Consider the following 19,089-nt stretch of genomic DNA (forward strand, 5'->3'; position numbering starts at 1 on the left):
TTTGTTTCCGAGCATGACGTGACTCTCAATCTCTTCTTCTGACTCCTTCTTTCTTCCTTTTCACTCATCGCTGCTTCAAATCCTCATCTTCTTTGTTCCCCTTTTTCTCCTGCCCTCCCTTCTTTTTTCTTCTCTTCTCTCATCTCCTTTCTGTCCACTGTCCCTTTTATCCACAATTCACCCCTTCCTCTTTTTGCTACTCTCCATGTCTGCTTTTCCCTAAGCTACTTCTGCGTGTTTCCTTCAGCTCCTCTACCTATTCCTCCCCTCTGTTTATCCTCCTTGAATCTTTCTGCCAGTCACTTTTTACTCCTGTCATTCTCTGTCTTCCTCTTCCTCTTTGCTCTCCCTTTACCTTTCTTTCTCTACTTTTGGTTTCTCCTTACTCTTGTTCTTACTCTCCTCTCCTCCCCCTATTTGCTAACTTCTTCCCCATTTATACCACTTCTTCCTCTCCTTTCTTATTTTTTTACTCTTTCCCTCTATAAATTTACATTTCTTCTTCACCTCTTCCCATTTCTTATACAACCCTCTCCTTTGTTCTCTTCTCTCCCAGTTGCTCCTCCTGTTTTTCCTTCCTACTCTGAATTTCGCTCTTTAATCTCCCCCTCTCTCCATGTCCTCCCAGCGAGTGAAAAATGCATGAAGCCAGCCATAATTGCATAGTGCATTTCCATTGTATCCATATTTACACGCTGCTCAGGGGACCCCGCAGTATTATTGTTATTATACACTCTCATTCTTTTGCTTTTCTGCCCTTGAGGGTCACAAGGTGCCAATGTGCACATGTACATACATACACATGGACACACACGCACAATCTCACAAAAAAACACACATGTACCTGTAGAGGTTTGCATGCTTGCACAAATTCCCTTTCCAAAACTTCTTCACACTCTGACATAAAACACACACACACACATATAAAGAGTCCCTGCCCTGGAGCAGAGTTTTCTCATTCCCTCTTATGCTTCCAGACAAATGTGTGAGTTGCTGCTGAGACTCTGGGCAGGTAGTCAGTTTCTCTTCTTATTTTTTCTCAGCTGGGCAGAGAAGGCTGAGACAGGTTAGAGTCCACAGTTTGTATGAATAAAGATAAAATGTAAGAATGTTTTTTTTAAGTTAAGAGCTGAGATTGAAGCTGGTTGCACAAGGTTTTTGTCAAGTTCAATCTTGGCCTAGTTATAATGACAGAGTTTGCTAAATGGATATTTATGCACCACTAAATTAAAACAGGTTCTCTACACAAACTAGTGAGTTATAGAAATTAGTTGTCACGAATGATTTACACCCACAAACTGCCCGAAGGAACTGTTTAACTGTGTAACTTGATTACAGACAAAGCTAACATTAGCTTGCTACTATGGCACGTTAAGAGTGAAGAGTAAAGTAAGTTAAATGGAATTTGGTTGTCTCTGAATGTCCTCAGTCATCCAGGCTATAGTTATTTAAGGAAGGTTAAAATAAAGTGCAGCTGGACTTGGTTGAAGATCCTCGAAGTCAATTGGTCCCTCATCCAAGAGACATCTTCAGTTCTGACTGACTAGTAGGGAAACTCAGCTTTTTAACGTCGTTACAACAGTCAGGAGCACTAACAAACCAGCAGTATTGATCTAGACAACAACCCCACAGAGGTTAAATAGATGAGTTTCTGTACCAGTCAGTCAGAACTGAAGAAGTCTCTTGGATGAGGGACCAAATGTCTTCCTTGGATATGGAATTTGGTTGAAACATCTGACATTACAATACATATAATATGATAAAATTCTCTTAATTATAAAGTTTTTTAAACTCACTCTAAAATGCACAAAACAACTCGCTTTGTGTGTATAAGTATTACTTGCATTTAGAAAGGATTGTTTAGAAGGCATTGAAAGGTTTGTCAGCCTCTTAATACTAATTTTTAGATAATGGCTAACTAAACCAAATGACAATGCTTACGTTTGCTTGTTAATATGACATGTTAAGAGTGAAAAATAAAAGAGGTGGCTAAAATGCAATATCTGACCTGTCATTTGATAAAATGCTGTTTAATTATGATGTAAGCTTGGAAGATTTTAATCAGGCTTAATGGTACTGTCGGACAGTGTGCTGAATGTGCAGGCAGGAACAGGTTTTAGGACCTAAGTGCAGACATTAGACACGAATGAATAATTTTTTTAACAACTAAACAAAGTGTACAAAATGTGTGGATTCATCAAAACAAATCCAAAACAGAGCAGTCCAGCATAATAATGTAATGTAACAGGTAAAGTAAATGTCCAAGGAAGGTGAAAAAAATATAAATCCAGAAAAACAGTGATATTGCACTAAAGGCAGGGGTACGGGCAGATGCCAACAACACGACGACGTAAGACAGCTAACCAACAAGGAACAAACAGAAACGAGGACAATAAATAGATACAAACAGGATAAAAGCTAGATACGACTAAAGGACACATGTAACTTCAAAATGAAACAGGAAATCAAACCAAACAGGTACGCACTCCACCAGGTGAGCTACCAAGCTATCATTTGGCCTGTTTTCAGAATTTATGTTGCAGCTTGACGTATTTTAGACATTTCATTTAAGGGTGCCGCTTAATTTACAGTAAATCACTGGTTTGAAGGTAGCTAGAAGTTTCTAAGAACTTGGAAAGGCCTTTATTCAGAAACTTAGGGTTACATTTACGAATAGCAGGTGCAACGCAATCTAGCACCAAACGACTGAACGCTGTACCTGCCCTCTTTTTTTGATATGTTTGAACGCTATAATCACAAGAAGTTAAATAAACAGTGTGTCGTGTGAGGGGAGCTGTGAGGTAAGAAGCAAACTTTTTTTTTCAGTGACACCCGTTGTCAAGAGATTGAGGCTTGTTATCTTGATTTGTTTTTCATATGCTGTTTTGTGACTGACTTAAGGAATTCAATCAAGTGTGCTGCTCTGACAGAAATAGTGCATTTTGTCTGATTTAGCACTGACAGACAGTGAACTATCCAGCTGCATCAGAAAACAAAATGAAAAGTTTAGACTATTTTAATACTTCTCGAGCTCTCTGCCTGGTTAACGCAGAATTTGTAAAATGGGTCTCTTCAGACTTGCGAAGCTTGAAACTACACCAGTGCACAGCAGAATAGAGGATAAAATTGTAGTGTAGCTGAATGGAGGGGAGGTTTCGCCTGTACGCCATTACGAGTCAGAGAACTTGCCCATTTTCTAGTAATAAGTCTTCTATTAAATTTAAGTAATGTAGCTTGAAGTATTTATTGTACTGTGTCCAGTGGGAGAAGATGGGTGAAGTGAAGCTTTAAAATAAGATGCGTCAATGTGTTCACTTAGTATTCTTCACTTGCACAGGTTGCACTTATAAATTTTCACTGCTGCCACTGAGGTAAGGCAAACATGTCAAGAAATATTCCATGGCATTTACACACACACACACACACAACCCTAGGCCCTCTGTTTTCCCCGTAACCATTCTCTTTCATTTCACGCACATTGTGCCTTTTATCTCCTCTGTAAGTGACACATGGACATAGTGCGTGCGTGCGTGCAAGTACACATACACAAACGAGGAGCATAACAAAACTATATAAAAACGAGTTCCCTTCTTCTCAACACTTGATTACAAGAATCAATAAGCCTCCTGGAATGGCTTGGATATGCCATTAGGTTTGTTAATGTACTGGTAAACAATGTATTGTGTGGTTTCAGATGCTGGATCACAGCAATTTAACACCCACTTTACTACAACTCCTGAACACAGTCAAATTTATGTGTGTGCTTATGTCTCTCTGGCCATAAGACTATGTCTACCCTGTTGTGTCTTGGCATGTATGAGTTTATGAGCACTTCCCTGTGGCTTCTTTTTGATGAAAGCTGTTTTTCTTTTCTTTTCTTGTCTGTCTTTTCTATCTTCCTTGTTTTTTAAGCATATTGCATCTGTTTTGATTTGCATAGCTTTATCAAACATGATAATTCTACCTATGTATATATATATGTGTATATATATATATATATATATATATATATACATATATATATATATATATATATATATATATATATATATATATATATATATATATATATATATATAGTGCTGTTTGACAACACGTTGCCAAGCAGTATTTATTGTATTTGTGTGTGTGTGTTCACCTGCTGCATTTAACCATTTTTCTTATTTCTTTTGTCATCTCGCCCAGATGTTGGGGGTTTCTTTGAGGCAGGAACGCTGGTCAAGTACAATTTCATGCCCGAAGCAGTTGCAGGAGCCAGTCGGGACACAAAGATCCTGACGCACCAGCTGACGCCACATGAAGTGAACCTGACAAAGGAGGAAGTGGCCTTTAGTTTCAGCACATCCAATGCTCCAGCTATTCTGATGTATGTCAGCTCCAAGACGCAGGACTATCTGGCTGTGGTTTTAAGGCAAAATGGTAAGATTCACACACGCACGCAATTTGTGGTTGCATACCGCTGAGATGTCTGCGTGGAGAAATGCTTGTTAGCAAGGACTGCCTTTCAAAATGTACCTTGCAGCACAGCTTGGAAAGTTCAATAATCTCAGAAAATCCTCCCCAGCCAGCGGCCACCCACTGAGCGGCTGACAGGCAGCAAAGCACTTTGATAAAATAGAAGTAATAAAAATTTGATAGTGCCATCTAGCGTCTAGCAATCACCAAAATAAAACTACAAAATACTCAGGCTACCAAGGGGTGCCCTGGGACAGTATCTATAATCCCCTGTCAAGCTGTGGGCCCTGTGAGTCATTCGGGGTTTCCCCACTATTTCTCACCCCTGCTTGCACCATCACTTCAGAAAACTACATTCAGTTCAGCTCAGTCAGAATACTTTTAGAGGAAAAATTATTATTATAATAAACAAAATTAATTAAAAAATGGCTAGTCTTAGGTGTTATCAAGTAGTAATACACTAACCACCTATGGACTCATCATTGTTGGGCAGAGATGTGACGTTTCATATAACCAGAACAGGTTTTAAATCCCTGGCCTGTATGTCCTCAGGTTCACTACAAGTGCGGTATGACCTGGGAGGTCTGAAGGAGCCATTTGCTATAGATGTGGACCAGCGTAACCTGGCCAACGGACAGCCACATAGCATTAACATGTCCCGTGTCGACAGAAGCATCACCATCCAGGTACAGACCATTCACGCACACATGTGAACACTCCCAACACAACACAAGATCCTACTTACCAGCAGGCAAGGAGTGTATGGGATTGTCATCTAGCTACACAAAAAACACACACATTCGGTCACAAGTACACAAGCACACAAGGCCAGACAGTGTAAGCTCGATTGTTTGTATTAAGTCAGTGTCCTGCAGTGTCCTGTTCTGTCTTCTGCTGTGATGAAACTGCTTGTCCTCTGCCACTGTTAATCCACTTCCAGTGGACAGCCTAAGTATAGCAACAGAGAGAATGCATCGATCGCTGTGTGTTTGTATGAGTGCGCACTGTTGTGTGATTGTGGCTGCACTGTATGTGACTGCAGGTTTTAATTTAAGGCCATGCATGAGGCAGAGCGAGAGAGACTGCATGTGTGTGTGCTTGTGCATGACAATGTTTTTGCGTATATATATATATATATATAAATATATATTTCTGTGTGTATGTGTTTCTGTGTTTGCATGTGTGGGTTTGTTTGTGTGCTCTCCAGTTTTGTGCAGCTAAACAGCTTAGTGCAGATCAATACAGCCAAGCATCCGTCAGTAGCTGTCAAGGATAGAGTGGGAATTCAGCTAAACTATTACAGACTGGGCTAAAATGCTCAGCTTTGGCTGCAAGCTGCAATTTAGAGAAACCACCTGCAAAACTAGTTATTGTTTACATCCAGATCGGAATGTATTTGTAGTTGCATCGGCAGTTTATTTATTTGCCAAGAAAGGGATTGTCTTTTTTCTAAAATGAGATCCAAAAGAAATTCTTGAATTGGAGATCTACACAACAGTCTGATCTAAAACACAATGTGTGTGCATCATATAGTGTGACATGCTGATCACTTACACTTCTAAGTGTCAGACATTACAGTGTTAATAGGATAGAAATTTTTTTTGTAGTTGTATTTCTTTTTTTGCCCTCCTTATACTGTACACCCAGAGAGTAACTCACGCTCATATTCACCTGTGCAGAGCTGACCTACCCCCTAGTGGCCAGAAGGCTGCATTACATTAACCAGAACCACTGACTCACCTCCTCTGTTGCAACATTGCTGAAGCATTGTCTCAACAATTAGATTTTATCAACAGTATCATCTTATTCATATTCATTACTTTCCACCCATGAATCAAAAACTTGATCCAAGTCTGCATCGCCTCTATTGTAGGAATTATTGTCGAGAAAAAGGTATACCGTAACACCATATTTACACACACACAAAAAAAATTATGACTAAACTAGCATGCAAGTATAGCTCCTCACAAATTGGAATCACTTTATTACCATGTTATGATAAATGGAATTTGAATTTGAAGAATTAAATACTGTGTATGAATGTCAACATGTTTGCAGGATGGACACAAAGGAAACTTATGAAATATATAAGATGTGCATATAGACATTATAAAAAAGAGAACTTCAGTTAGGTCTTTAATTTGAAAGGATGGGTTTCTTCACTTGCAGTAGTCTGAGGACACATGATGGAAGGTGTAGGACAGGGGTCGGCACATAAGTCTGGCATCGGGCCAATTTTTTTTCAAGCCGTCATATGGCGGGCCATTGACAAAGTAGGTTGAAGGATCAATTCCATTTTACAGCGGATATTTTTTTTCTCCCTTGTTAAACAAATTGAATAAAGGGACACTTTTGCACATACTCACTATAAAGCATGTGCTGCAGTGTGTGCGCGTTCCGGCGTTTGATCCTCATTCATAAACCTATGGACACTTATTTTCATTTCCCTGAGAAAATTCAGGGGAATCCGATCACACGTTTACTGACTGCTTTTTCAGAGGTGTGTCAAGCAAGCCAGAGACTCTTTTGAATATCCTGCAGAACTCTTCAAAGTAAAAGCTCTTAATAAACTCAACATGCTGCAAAAGACGTTCTCGCGCTTTTATTTTAGAGGCACAATCACTTAAGAGGAAGTGATTGTGTGAGTAACTGTTGCTGTTATTTTTTATTTTTCTGCTATCAAAGCAATCTGGCTGTGGGCCAGATATTATTGCTGGTGGGCTGGTTCTGGCCTGCGGGCCGCCTATTGCCGACCACTGGTGTAGGAAGTACATATATTGCGTACTAGGCAGTGAATATGTTATGAGTCATGTTCTTTCTAATTCTGGCTACAGTGGTTAAGATGTCACCCTCACCTGTGATAATCACAGGTCCAAATGAAGCCCCTTCACCGTTGCTTTCATTAAGGTGAAATAAAATGTTGACCAGAATGAATCACAGTCCACCTGCCAAACCCTATACTCATCACATCTCTTCTCCTACGTAAGTCTTGAGCCGCCTCCGTTCTCACATTACATGCTCATGGAACAATGACCCCATCCATCCTGGAATCTCATCACCTACATTCACACACCACAGTGAAAAATTCAGAAAGCAAGAAAATTACACTGAAACATCCAATGGAAATCGTCAGAGCAAATCACGTCCTGCAGCTGCTGATCACCCCGGTGGGAGCACTTGGACATAACACATCCCTTTTTTACTGGCATAGAAGGTGATTGGAGCAACTGTACAATTCTATGCTCATCACATACACACACATACACATGCATGCACGCACTGTGTCTTCTTCCACTGGCTGATCACTTAGCTGTGTCTAGATATCGATGCTCAGCCCAGTGTTCAGTGTGTGACTGAAATATTATCTACCGAGTGCATATCCCCTGTTTACCACTCTCAGTGTGCCCAGGCTGTACTCTAAATAACAAACCTTTGAATCTTTTTGTCCTTAAATGATAGGTTCGGCACTTAAACATAAAAGACTGTTTCGAGAATTAAAAGGAACACTGGTGGGCATGATGTGGTAATTTGGACTTAAGAAGAAGAAAAAAAAAGAAATCAACAAGGGAACAGTGGGGGAGGGATGGAGAGAGAAAATAGATTAAGTTTATAGATAGGGCATGAAAAGTAGAGCCAGAAGGTGTGCTAACGAAGATAACTTTGATAAGTAAAACTTTTTCATGTTGCCTTACCGCCTCAGGGCTTTTCTCAAGGTACAAACATGCCTTAATATCTACGCGTAAACAGATGTGGACATGCATACAAACCGACATGAATGCGCAAGTGAGATCTTGTCAAGTCTGCTCATTTCACACAGCTACAGCACAAAATCAACATTATTCCGTCTGATGAATCGGTCCATTCCGTTGCTCTCCCCCATCTCTTCACACATCCAACCTTCTCCCTTCTCACAGACTCTCGAGGGCTTTTAGTAGTAGTTAATTTACTTTTTTTTAACATGCACCGGAAAAATATTTTAATTATCAGCGTTTTTCCTAATGCAGATGATCCAGCATTGAAGCAATGAACTGCAGCTACCGAAACCAAGTTAGAAAAAAATAATTGTTTCATTCCATATCCCATCAAGTATCTTGACACGTTGGAGGTCAAGTATTTTCAGGATTTAAAAGTCAAGTTTTTCCACAAGACGCGCAAATTCAACTTAAAGCAGCAATAGCCATTATTTTTACATGAAAAAAGGATCACATGAGTACTTGTGTGTAGAAGGGGTCTTGAAACATGACCCATCCTTCAGCTCATTGTTTTGTGTTTTCCAACCTGCAACTCTACTATTTTCCACCCTCATGGCTCTCATAGTGTTGTTTTCGGCGACAGCTCTAATAAACCCACTTTACACTACCTGCCCAGCATCAAACATAGTGGAGCATTTAGCAGCTAAAGAGCTAAATAGTTATAAGTACTGTATATAAAGACATAGTAAGGATTGTGCATGAGAGGTACGAAACCCTATGGTATGTTGTCCAAGAGTTGTGTGATAATAGGGAAGATGAATCTTCTTTGCTTGTCTGGTTGGATATGAATGCAACATCATAATCATAAAGTTGTGTTAAATTTATGAAAGTATTAAAGTTATGAAATACATTTGATAAGATGTGATTTTAAAACATGCATTTATACATAAAGATACATGTTCAATAGATACTGATGTTGAAAATGGATAACAGATTTAACTTCTTGAACAGGGTAGCTGATGGTTTACAGCGATTTGACTCAGTTGCCGATCTGAAACATTTTTGGGGGATTAAAATGTTTCCTTCAGGAGTTGGTGGAGACCAAAAACAGAGATAAAAGGAGAGAAACACATCACATCAATGTTAATGTTGCTCAGTATCTGCTAGGATTAAGTTTGCTATATCAACTCAAAAGGTAATAACTGCAGTTGCAAAACATCATCGGCTCACGAGACCTTTTCTTTTATGTAATCATTAGATGGCGCTCAAGTCATTCAGCAAGTTCTTTGAAATGCCATCCATCAACCGCATTTACAGAGTCTGACAAAATGTGCTTAAATGTTTACTGCTGTTGAATGTTCAAAATTAATTATGACAGGCTGGAATGTACACTAGCTAATTACTGAGTTTGAAATTAGATTGCTAACCATGGCCAATTTTGCTACAGCGTGCCATCAGCATTTGAAACTTAACCATTATTTGGCTTACACACTCATCGGAGGTTGCAGCTGCTTTCATCCGAGATATAACAACGCAAGTGAGAGACAGAGATATGAGTCAGATGCAATGAAATTCAGTTATGCTAGTGAGCCCGGCAGTGGATAAAATTCAATTTCTAGGGTAAAAGAGCGAGTCGAGTGTTTACCTGACGCTGCGGAGGTCTCACTTCTCTGCTATCAGGGCTGCAAATCTTAAAGGCATTTAGACAAGCGACTGTTTAGTTTAAAGACACGACAGAGAACAAGTGGGGAGACAAGCGGGAGTGTGGTAATTGGAATCGGAGTAAAAAAGGAGCAGAAGAGAGATGGAGAGTGAAAGAAAAGCAAGGAGAGGAGGGGGATGAAAGAGAAAGATTGTGTCTTTAGATAAAGAAGGTAGACCCACAAAATTTAATAATAAACTCACTTTGATGCATTTACGTTATCTAACACCTTCATAGTCCTGGGGCCTATTTCAAGGTGTGGATTTGCATGTTCACACAAATATCTGCTGAAAGGTACGCACGGGCATGCGGAGTGCAGTGCACAAAGCAAATGTTTGGTTTTTAAGCAGTCTGTGAGGTCTTGTCAGGTTAGCTCGCTATCAAAGGCAAACCAAGGCGAGATCAAAATAAGTTCCCATCTCTCCATCTCTGGCTTTCCTTTTCTCTCAACCTCTCACACACTGTGAGGGTTTAGAGATGAAAGTGAGGAATCCCTTCAGGCACCAGACATCTCCCCTCTGTTTCCTCATCTCCTCTCTGTTTCCTCCTCTCCTCTCCTCTCTGTTTCCTCTTCTCCTCTCCTGTCCTCTCTGTTTCCTCATTTCCTGTCCTCTCTTCTCTTTTTCCTCCTCTCCTCCAATAGTTGGTATTAGTGGTGTGAGCTTCTGGCTGTATCTGGGACAGTAATTCAGTAGTTCACTTCATAATGTTTAAGCATTTACTGGAGTAAAAAGGAAAGTAGCATGTATTTGCACTTAGCTTCTCTAATGTTTAGTCTGTGATGGGTTTTTTTTATCCCTCAGATTTCATTAAGGAAACAGAGCTGCCAAAAAAGTAAAAAGTTCTCAGTGTACTGTAAATTAGTTTGAGTATATGCAGCACATTGGCTAAATTAGATTCTTTTTGAGCACATAGTTAGGGAAATAGATTTCACCCATTGTTAATTTTCTCTTTGTCTAACCCCTGATTACTTTGCTTATGTAAGCTTTATGTAACCTAAGAGGCACCAACAGCGCTTGAAGGAGAAGATTGTGTTGTCTAAATGGTGCCACGTAAAAGGAAGGGATCCAAATAATTGCGGTTGTAATTGACAAAGTTTGGTAAAATGAGGTTTCTTCCCTTACTCGCTTCCTCTGTGGACCTTTTTGTTGGGTTTTGAGACTCAGACCGCCGTCCCTGGCTGTGCAGCCAATTTGTTTTGTCAGATAAAAGTAAATAAGCTGAGCGCAATTTAATTGTGCCCCATTATCCCACCCTCCAGTCACTGTGGAAAACAAAACCCACACAATCCTCCTCTGAGACCAAGCTTTTGGAAAGAATCAAATTAGGATATGGGGTGGGTGTGTGTGTGTGTGTGTGTGTGTGTGTGTGTGTGTGTGTGTGTGGAGGGAGAGAGAGAAAGAGGGAGAAAATAGTCTGGAGGGGTAGGGGGTTGAGAGCTTTTTCTGTATGGGAGGACCCTACTGATTCAGAACTGTAAACAAGAGCGACTACACATACACACACCCCCATATAAATCCCAACCCTTTAGTGTCAGTCCAGCTCCGCTCCCGGCTAACAGGCCACGACAGCTATTCAGCACATCAGTGGAACAAATTTCCAGTAAAAACAAAAGTAATTGTTTTCAATCAACTCCCCTCTCTTGGCTTGGACCATTGGTGTGCATTCTGCAGACTGGTGTATGCTGAGATACAGTTCTCTTGTGAGAACAGTGAAGAGAGGAAGGCAGATCTTTTATTTCTGTAACACACAGAAAACCAATTTGTGGGGTTGAAATGCTTCTTGTCAATAGCACCGGCTGCAGCCTTCAAGCTAATTAGAAACTTCAGTGAAACAGCAATAACAAGTTAATTATGTTGCAGGGATATTAAAGTCGTGTATTCCCTCCCTCCATCACCCTCCCTGCTCTCACATCTCCGCCGACGCTCGTATTTGTAAGCACGCCGCTTGTTCTCTCTCTGTTTTAAGTTCTCGAGAAAGGCTTTGAACCCACTGCACTTTAGAGATTGCATATTGTTAATTAATGTTTGATCATTTATCTCTAGTCCTGGTGAAGAGCTGTTTGTTTGCAGGGTCATTATGGAAGATCGCGTTTCAGTTTGCGTTCAGCCATGACTAGCTCGAGTAAACAAAAAGGAGAAACAAAATTAACAGCTTAACAAATAAGAGGGTCTCATTAATCATTTGGTCTGTAAGACATGTCCACATTGGTATTTTGAACAGGGATATAGCTTGGTTGACATGACTCAGTATGAGGGTTTTCATGATCTTTTCTCATAGTTTATAATTTAGTAATCGACTTTTAATGTCACATACAATTATAGACAGTACAACTCGTGCAAAACCTGTCCTCTGCATTGAACCCATCTTAATTAAAAGCAGTGGGCAGCCATTGGGCAGCGCCTGGGAGCAGTTAGGGGTTCAGGGTCGTGCTCAGGGGGCACCTCCAACAATCCACCTGTTCCCAAGCCAAGTCCCAACAGACTGAGCTAATGCCGCCCTCTTATATAGGAGGATCAAAGAAAGATAATAAAAGGATAATGATAAAATAGGATGATACATTTTCTGGTATTTCTGGAGTGTTTCCATGCCACTTAAACCATCTGGATACAAATTGTAGCAAGCTGAAAAAGTACCTAAGAACATCTATGTACCACGCACATTGCCACATTACGGCTTTTCTGAGCTGCATAACTTGTCTTGAAAATAACAGTATATGGCATGTCTGGCAAACACACATAGTGATTATGCCATAACCCTTGAAGTAAAGGGTGTAAGAAAGAGATGAGTAAATATTTCATAACAAACATGTTGTAGTCCTAGTCTATATTGATTCCTGGTTGTGTGGTGGCTGGATTTGATACACATATGTTCTGCTATTTATTGAATCGTCTTTGATCATGGGAATAATATCAAGGTTTATTAACTGTTTCCCCCTCTCTGAACAATTTGGAACTTCCCTGACATTTTAAAACCACAAGAGGGAGCCATTGAGCTTTTGATTGTGCTGTTGATGTGGTTTTAAGGTGGCTGACAGCAATGGATTACCATCTCCTCTTCATCATCTTGTGTGCTCTGTTTAATGTGCTGATGCGGGTCTTTTTAAAAGGCTGTGCTAAGTAGTTTTACACCCGGGCTCTCTTTAAAATGCAGATACTAATATATTATCTCTCACTTCCTCTCTATCCCACTCTTTCAGTTGGATCATTACCCTCCAGTCAGCTACACCCTACCGGACGCCTCAGACACACAGTTCAACCTCGTCAAGACGCTGTTCTTGGGCAAAGTCTTTGGTGAGTATGTCAGCCTTTTCTGCTCACATATGTTTAAAATGTTTATCACACTGATTATGATCACATTTTTTACGTCTCCTATGTCCTTTTGTAAATCAACTCATACCACTCATGCTTAAAACTACTTGTTTAGGAGATTTCTGGAGTGTTAAGGAGCTCAGATTTCTAATCCTGAGGCTGCAAAAAAATTATCAGGAAAATAAAATGTAATTAATTGATGTAGGTTGCTATAATCCCCACCTGGAACAGAAAGTTGACATCTCTCCTGTGCAAAAGTAAAAGCCTGGACTTGCGTAAAAGCCCGGAGGCACATGAAATGTGAATGCAGCCTTGTTTTTTTTAATTGTCATATTTAGGTTCTCAATTTATGTATTGATCTGTTTATGCTGTATATGTAACAATTATTCTGTTTCTGTAACTTCATGCTTCATAAACCCATTTAGATAAACTATCTCATTTACAAATGGGCCCTTCAAACACAAGTCCATAATCAATAAAAAATTAAGGCAAATCGAGACTAGAGGATAAATTAATAAAAATAGAAATACACAAACAAAATCTCTCCAATTGCTTAAATATTCTGCCTTTTGTCTAAATCGAAACAAGGCTGTAAGTACACATTATGTCCACTAGAGGATGCCAGAGGACCGCAGAGTGAAATTGGTGCAGCAAATGATCCTTGCTGCCCTTATGTGCACCACATCTGTGGCTAATAAGGTTATGGAATCTGGCAAAGGCAATGTTAGGATGGAAACGTTCTCATCAATACGACCTTGATATTTTGTGCGTAGCACTGGACTGTCCAGGATCTCCTCAGTGCTTAACCAGTTTAGATAAATGTCCGAATGATTCTGATTCTTCCCCAGCTTTTACTTAATGTGGATTTCGCCTTTTTCGCTATTTAGGTCAGTCATAACTGTTTGGACTTATTACTTGTAGGAAACACTGGCGCTACAGTGCTGAAGCTGATTAAACTGTGCTTCATTGTCTTTTGGTCAGTTTATTTTTGGATTTACTAAAATCATAGGTCTTAACAAAGACCTAAACTAAAATCATCTACCAAAGCACCTTACACTTTGATTACTCTAATTACACTAATTATGAAGGGCCAATTACTTTAACGTATTTAAGTTCTCCTAAGTCGTAGCTGTGTTTTATGGCTCAATATCGGTTGGTTTTATTCGCTACTTTCATGATTCAAAGTTTACCTCACTGCAGCTTGTTCTGCTATTCTATTCTATCATATTCGTCTTCCCTTCCTTCCCCCTCATGTCTTTTGTCTTCCACCTCAAGTGCAGAGAAAGTCAGTGAGGTTGAAATAATGGCTGACTTCACTTACTAGCCAGAACTATCAACTGCTCCGCACACACCAGAACCTCTGGGAATACAACACTGTGCGTGCGCGCACACACACACACAAAACACAGCCATCCATCTTTGCCTGGCTAACACAGCACAGACGCGTTAAGGACACACAGGACAAAGTAAACTCACATGACATCTCCAACTCATACTCATCTCCTCATATGCAGCCTTACACTTTACACGTCAACACACTCAACATAGTGGAATGTTACTACAGGTCTTTAACATTGTAAGAAAAAAAACAACATCATAACAGAATAATATGTATAGACAGAAAAAGATGGTAATTGGATCAAGAAGGAAGGTGGAAAACAGAAGGATGACAGGAGTATTGTGGTGCGAAAGATGCAAAAAGAAATGGAAACAAAAGCTAGCCTTTTATTTTGCGCATCTCATCAGATCTGTTCCTCTTCTGCACTGGAACCACAGAGACAAGAGAGGCTGTCAGGCAGCTGAGCTATCACATCCTCTATTTCTGGAAGAAAGGGGCCCTGTGTTTGATACACACACACTGATCACAGCGACGTCGCCTCTGTCACCTCATAGTCTGCTGATTGTCGGATGGGATAAATTGGCTGGAATAAAGATGGTGGAAACAAAGCAAGGTAGACATTAAAGAATAGAGAACAGAAAGACACGTATGCAGATAACCAAACACTTTTTCTATAATCATCATCAATACACACTAAACTACTGCTCACAAGCTAAAGACTTATCTATCGATTAGGGCCCCAGTAACCATTTATTCATCCTTTCATTAACTCACCCTACATTTTGCCTATGGGCCGCAAAGATGTATCATTTCCATCATACACGACACGTTTAACTCAGTTGACCCAAGCCCTCCAACACATGTCAAGAAGATGTGGGAAGAGGAAAATTCACCGACGATAAATGAGAACATACAAGCCTTGGTGTACTGGTCTTCTCTTTGTACATCACGCTGCACCACTGCAAAATTATATTTAGAATCTGTTATACCCACAACAAATTAGCGAAAATGTTTCCTAATCATGAAACCACTTGTAAGAGTAACAGGGCTCACCTGCGTATCTCTTACATATGCTCTGCTCCCCAATTGTCTAAGTCCTTGACTGACATTTTTGAAAAACTGCTAAATATGTTTGCTTTTTCTAAGCGTTAAAATTACAAATAAAGTTTATTAAAAAATCTAAGCCATCTGTCTATATGGATCTTTAGTGGCAGATGTGGGAGAGGACAACAATATCGACAATCTTGTGTCTTCCTCCTCAACACATGTTGTTTTTAAAAGCAAATTCTGTGATGTTAACACGTGGCAATTGATACAGTACTGCAGATATAAGACCTAAGGCAGGATATCATAACAATGATTAGTATTGGTACATAAATTATTAATCAAATATTTTATCAAAAGGAAAATAGTCAACAACTATACTGATAATGAATAACTGTTTTAAGTCTTCTTTTTTTTTAAAGAACAATGCCGAAACATGCATACTTTTATAGCTTCTGCAATGTGACCATTTGCTTTTTCTGTTTTATATTATTGTAAGTTAAATATATTTGGGTTTAGGACTGTTTGTTGGGGACACCTTTGGCTCTGCGAACTTCTACTTAATTGTGTTTGTATATTGCAGCCTGTTTGTTGTAGCTGTCGATATGGATATCTCAGGTTCAGGGTCATAGGATCTCCTGTGTTTGCTGCCAAGGGTAATTGTTCAAAAGTGGTATTGATTATGAAACACATGGGATGATTCAGCACGTGCTACAGTATATGCTACTGAAACTGCTGTGGCTTGATGCTTACTGTAACAGTATGCCGTGCGTGTAGGTAACTGTTTATTAGGTCAGTGCTTAACAACGGCATATTTATGCATGTCAGATGAGAATGTAAGTGTGCATGCTTTCCTTCCATTCCTTGATTTATTACGAATGGGTCTGCCCTCCCTAGATCTCTGCATCCCGGTGGAATAAATCGGGGAGATGAGTCATGCATTAGCCAGAGCAGCAGGCACCCTCCCAACTCTGCCCTCAGTGCCACAAATCTGTGTGTGTGTGTGTGTGTGTGTGTGTGTGGACTGTATGCAAGTGTGTCTATCTAAGGGAATAGATTGAAAGCCAACGGCAGAGAGAGAGCAAGAGAAGAAGTGACACTCTGAAAGTGCTATTGGAGACAGATGATTGTAGCCCAGAGGGTGCTTGTAAAGGACATGTACATCAGTACCACATTGAAATTCTGATCTCTGTCATCTGTTCTTTTTTTTAAATTCCCCTAGTCTTTCTTGTTCTGTTAACTGTGTCCACACACATTGAACACGTTGCTCCCTGTGGGTGCTGACAATGATTTTACACAGGCTTGAAGTCATGCTGCCATTTCAAGGTGTAATGGCTTTCTTCTAAGAAACCTTTAAGCATTCAGAGGTTTTTGAATTATGCCTTTCCTTCAACTAACTAACCATAACCCCTAACACTAACAAATTCATATGGGCATAAACAAAAACACACACTTGACCGAAGAGTTTTAACCTGTTTTAACAACCATAACTTAACCATCTGCACTTAGTGAACACTTGCAAACAATGGATGTCATCTCTGTCATGGTAAATGGTCAACTGTACTTACAAAGTGCCTTTCTGGTCTTCCGACCACTCAAAGCACTTTACACTACCTGTCACATCCACCCCAATCACACACATTCATACACAGTAGGCAGAGGCTGCCATTCAAGGTGCCAACTGCTCGTCAGAAACTAATAATTCACACACATTACAGCATGGATTAGCCCAGCACATAGGCCAATGACAGAAATACACTAATCAATGTTGGAAAAGCATAGGGATTGGATTAAATGCACATGACCTTGAGATGATCGTTGCCCACAGCATGCCAGCCGAAGAAGCAACATGCAAACGGCAAGCCAGCCAATCTACCAGCCAGATCAGCCCCTGGACTCTGGACCCTGGACTGGATGTATTTAGCTGACGTTATCCACACAAAACAGGTCTGGAAACATGCGTACGCCACTTCCCAAGCAAAGGTTGTGATCTATAAAAAACAAACTTGACGGGAGAATGGGTGGTCCTCCACGCAAACTCTGAACCATGCGTACGTACACAAACTGGAGAAATGAGAAACGGCGATTCACATGGCAGAAGGATGAAACGATTTGGAACGACTAGGCCTACTATTGTGTAAAATAAATCGAAATATTACCTCTGAGTATTATAGGCTTAAAGCCTTTCTGAAATAACGTTTCATTGATTTTCAACGAAGTGGGCAAAAAAAACATGATTTAAGATAATTTGCAGCGCACACACAAGTATAATATATACAAACGGAGACATCTGTTTCTGCAAAAGAATGCCTCAAATGTGTTGTACAGTTTAATCGGGAAGCATATTAATTAATAGGCTACTTGCATGCAGTGCAATTTATTCTCATAAATAAGGTGAACAGGAGGACAAATTACATTTAAATTGATGACATTTTCAGTGCGTCAGTCAAGCAAATAAGAGTGCACAGTTTCATGTAGCCTATTGTAATCACACGTTCGTTGCTTTATCGAGCCAAACGATGTGCGCCAGCGTGTGGATGTGATGCGCTGCTTGTAAAAATACATTATAGAAAACATAACACTATTTTATTAAGTAAATCAGTGTACCACTTATGTCACATAAAACAAGTCATATTTCTTTTAACTCATCGGCAGCCTTGTTAAGTGACTGGACTGTTTGTATAGCCTAAATAAATGTGTAAACACAAGTGGAATGCGGGGGCAAAAACAAAAGTGTTGCATTTATAATTTTGTTCAGTAGCCTATACAGTGAGGAAAATAAGTATTTGAACACCCTGCTATTTTGCAAGTTCTCCCACTTAGAAATCATGGAGGGGTCTGAAATTGTCATCGTAGTTGCATGTCCACTGTGAGAGACATAATCTAAAAAAAAAAAATCCAGAAATCACAATGTATGATTTTTTAGCTATTTATTTGTATGATACAGCTGCAAATAAGTATTTGAACACCTGTCTATCATCTAGAATTCTGACTCTCAAAGACCTGTTAGTCTGCCTTCAAAATGTCCACCTCCACTCCATTTATTATCCTAAATTAGATGCACCTGTTTGAGGTCGTTAGCTGCATAAAGACACCTGTCCATCCCATACAATCAGTAAGAATCCAACTACTAACATGGCCAAGACCAAAGACCTGTCCAAAGACACTAGAGACAAAATTGTACACCTCCACAAGGCTGGAAAGGGCTACGGGGAAATTGCCAAGCAGCTTGGTGAAAAAAGGTCCACTGTTGGAGCAATCATTAGAAAATGGAAGAAGCTAAACATGACTGTCAATCTCCCTCGGACTGGGGCTCCATGCAAGATCTCACCTCGTGGGGTCTCAATGATCAGAACTACACGGGAGGAGCTGGTCAATGACATGAAAAGAGCTGGGACCACCGTTTCCAAGGTTACTGTTGGTAATACACTAAGACGTCATGGTTTGGAATCACGCATGGCACGGAAGGTTCCCCTGCTTAAACCAGCACATGTCAAGGCCCATCTTAAGTTTGCCAATGACCATTTGGATGATCCAGAGGAGTCA

The 19,089-nt window shown here is 40.0% G+C and overlaps 1 protein-coding gene across 2 annotated transcripts in view; it reads left to right on the top strand.

The window, feature by feature from the left end:
* cntnap2a (contactin associated protein 2a) overlaps positions 1-19,089 on the top strand; it is a 434,170-nt gene that overhangs the window by 403,696 nt on the left and 11,385 nt on the right. Inside the window, exons 22-25 of one of the 2 annotated variants that reach the window (XR_006827635.1) lie at positions 4,186-4,419; positions 5,008-5,141; positions 13,049-13,142; positions 14,937-15,112. Coding sequence is in view for 1 of the 2 variants with exons in the window: in XM_046065574.1 (XP_045921530.1) it covers positions 4,186-4,419; positions 5,008-5,141; positions 13,049-13,142 (462 nt within the window). In the remaining variant the exon portion in view is untranslated. The remainder of the gene's footprint in view (positions 1-4,185; positions 4,420-5,007; positions 5,142-13,048; positions 13,143-14,936; positions 15,113-19,089) is intronic. The other variant, XM_046065574.1, reaches the window with a different exon arrangement.

The sequence above is a fragment of the Micropterus dolomieu genome, linkage group LG01 (genome assembly GCF_021292245.1).
Source record: "Micropterus dolomieu isolate WLL.071019.BEF.003 ecotype Adirondacks linkage group LG01, ASM2129224v1, whole genome shotgun sequence".
NCBI classification, from domain to species: Eukaryota; Metazoa; Chordata; class Actinopteri; order Centrarchiformes; family Centrarchidae; genus Micropterus; species Micropterus dolomieu.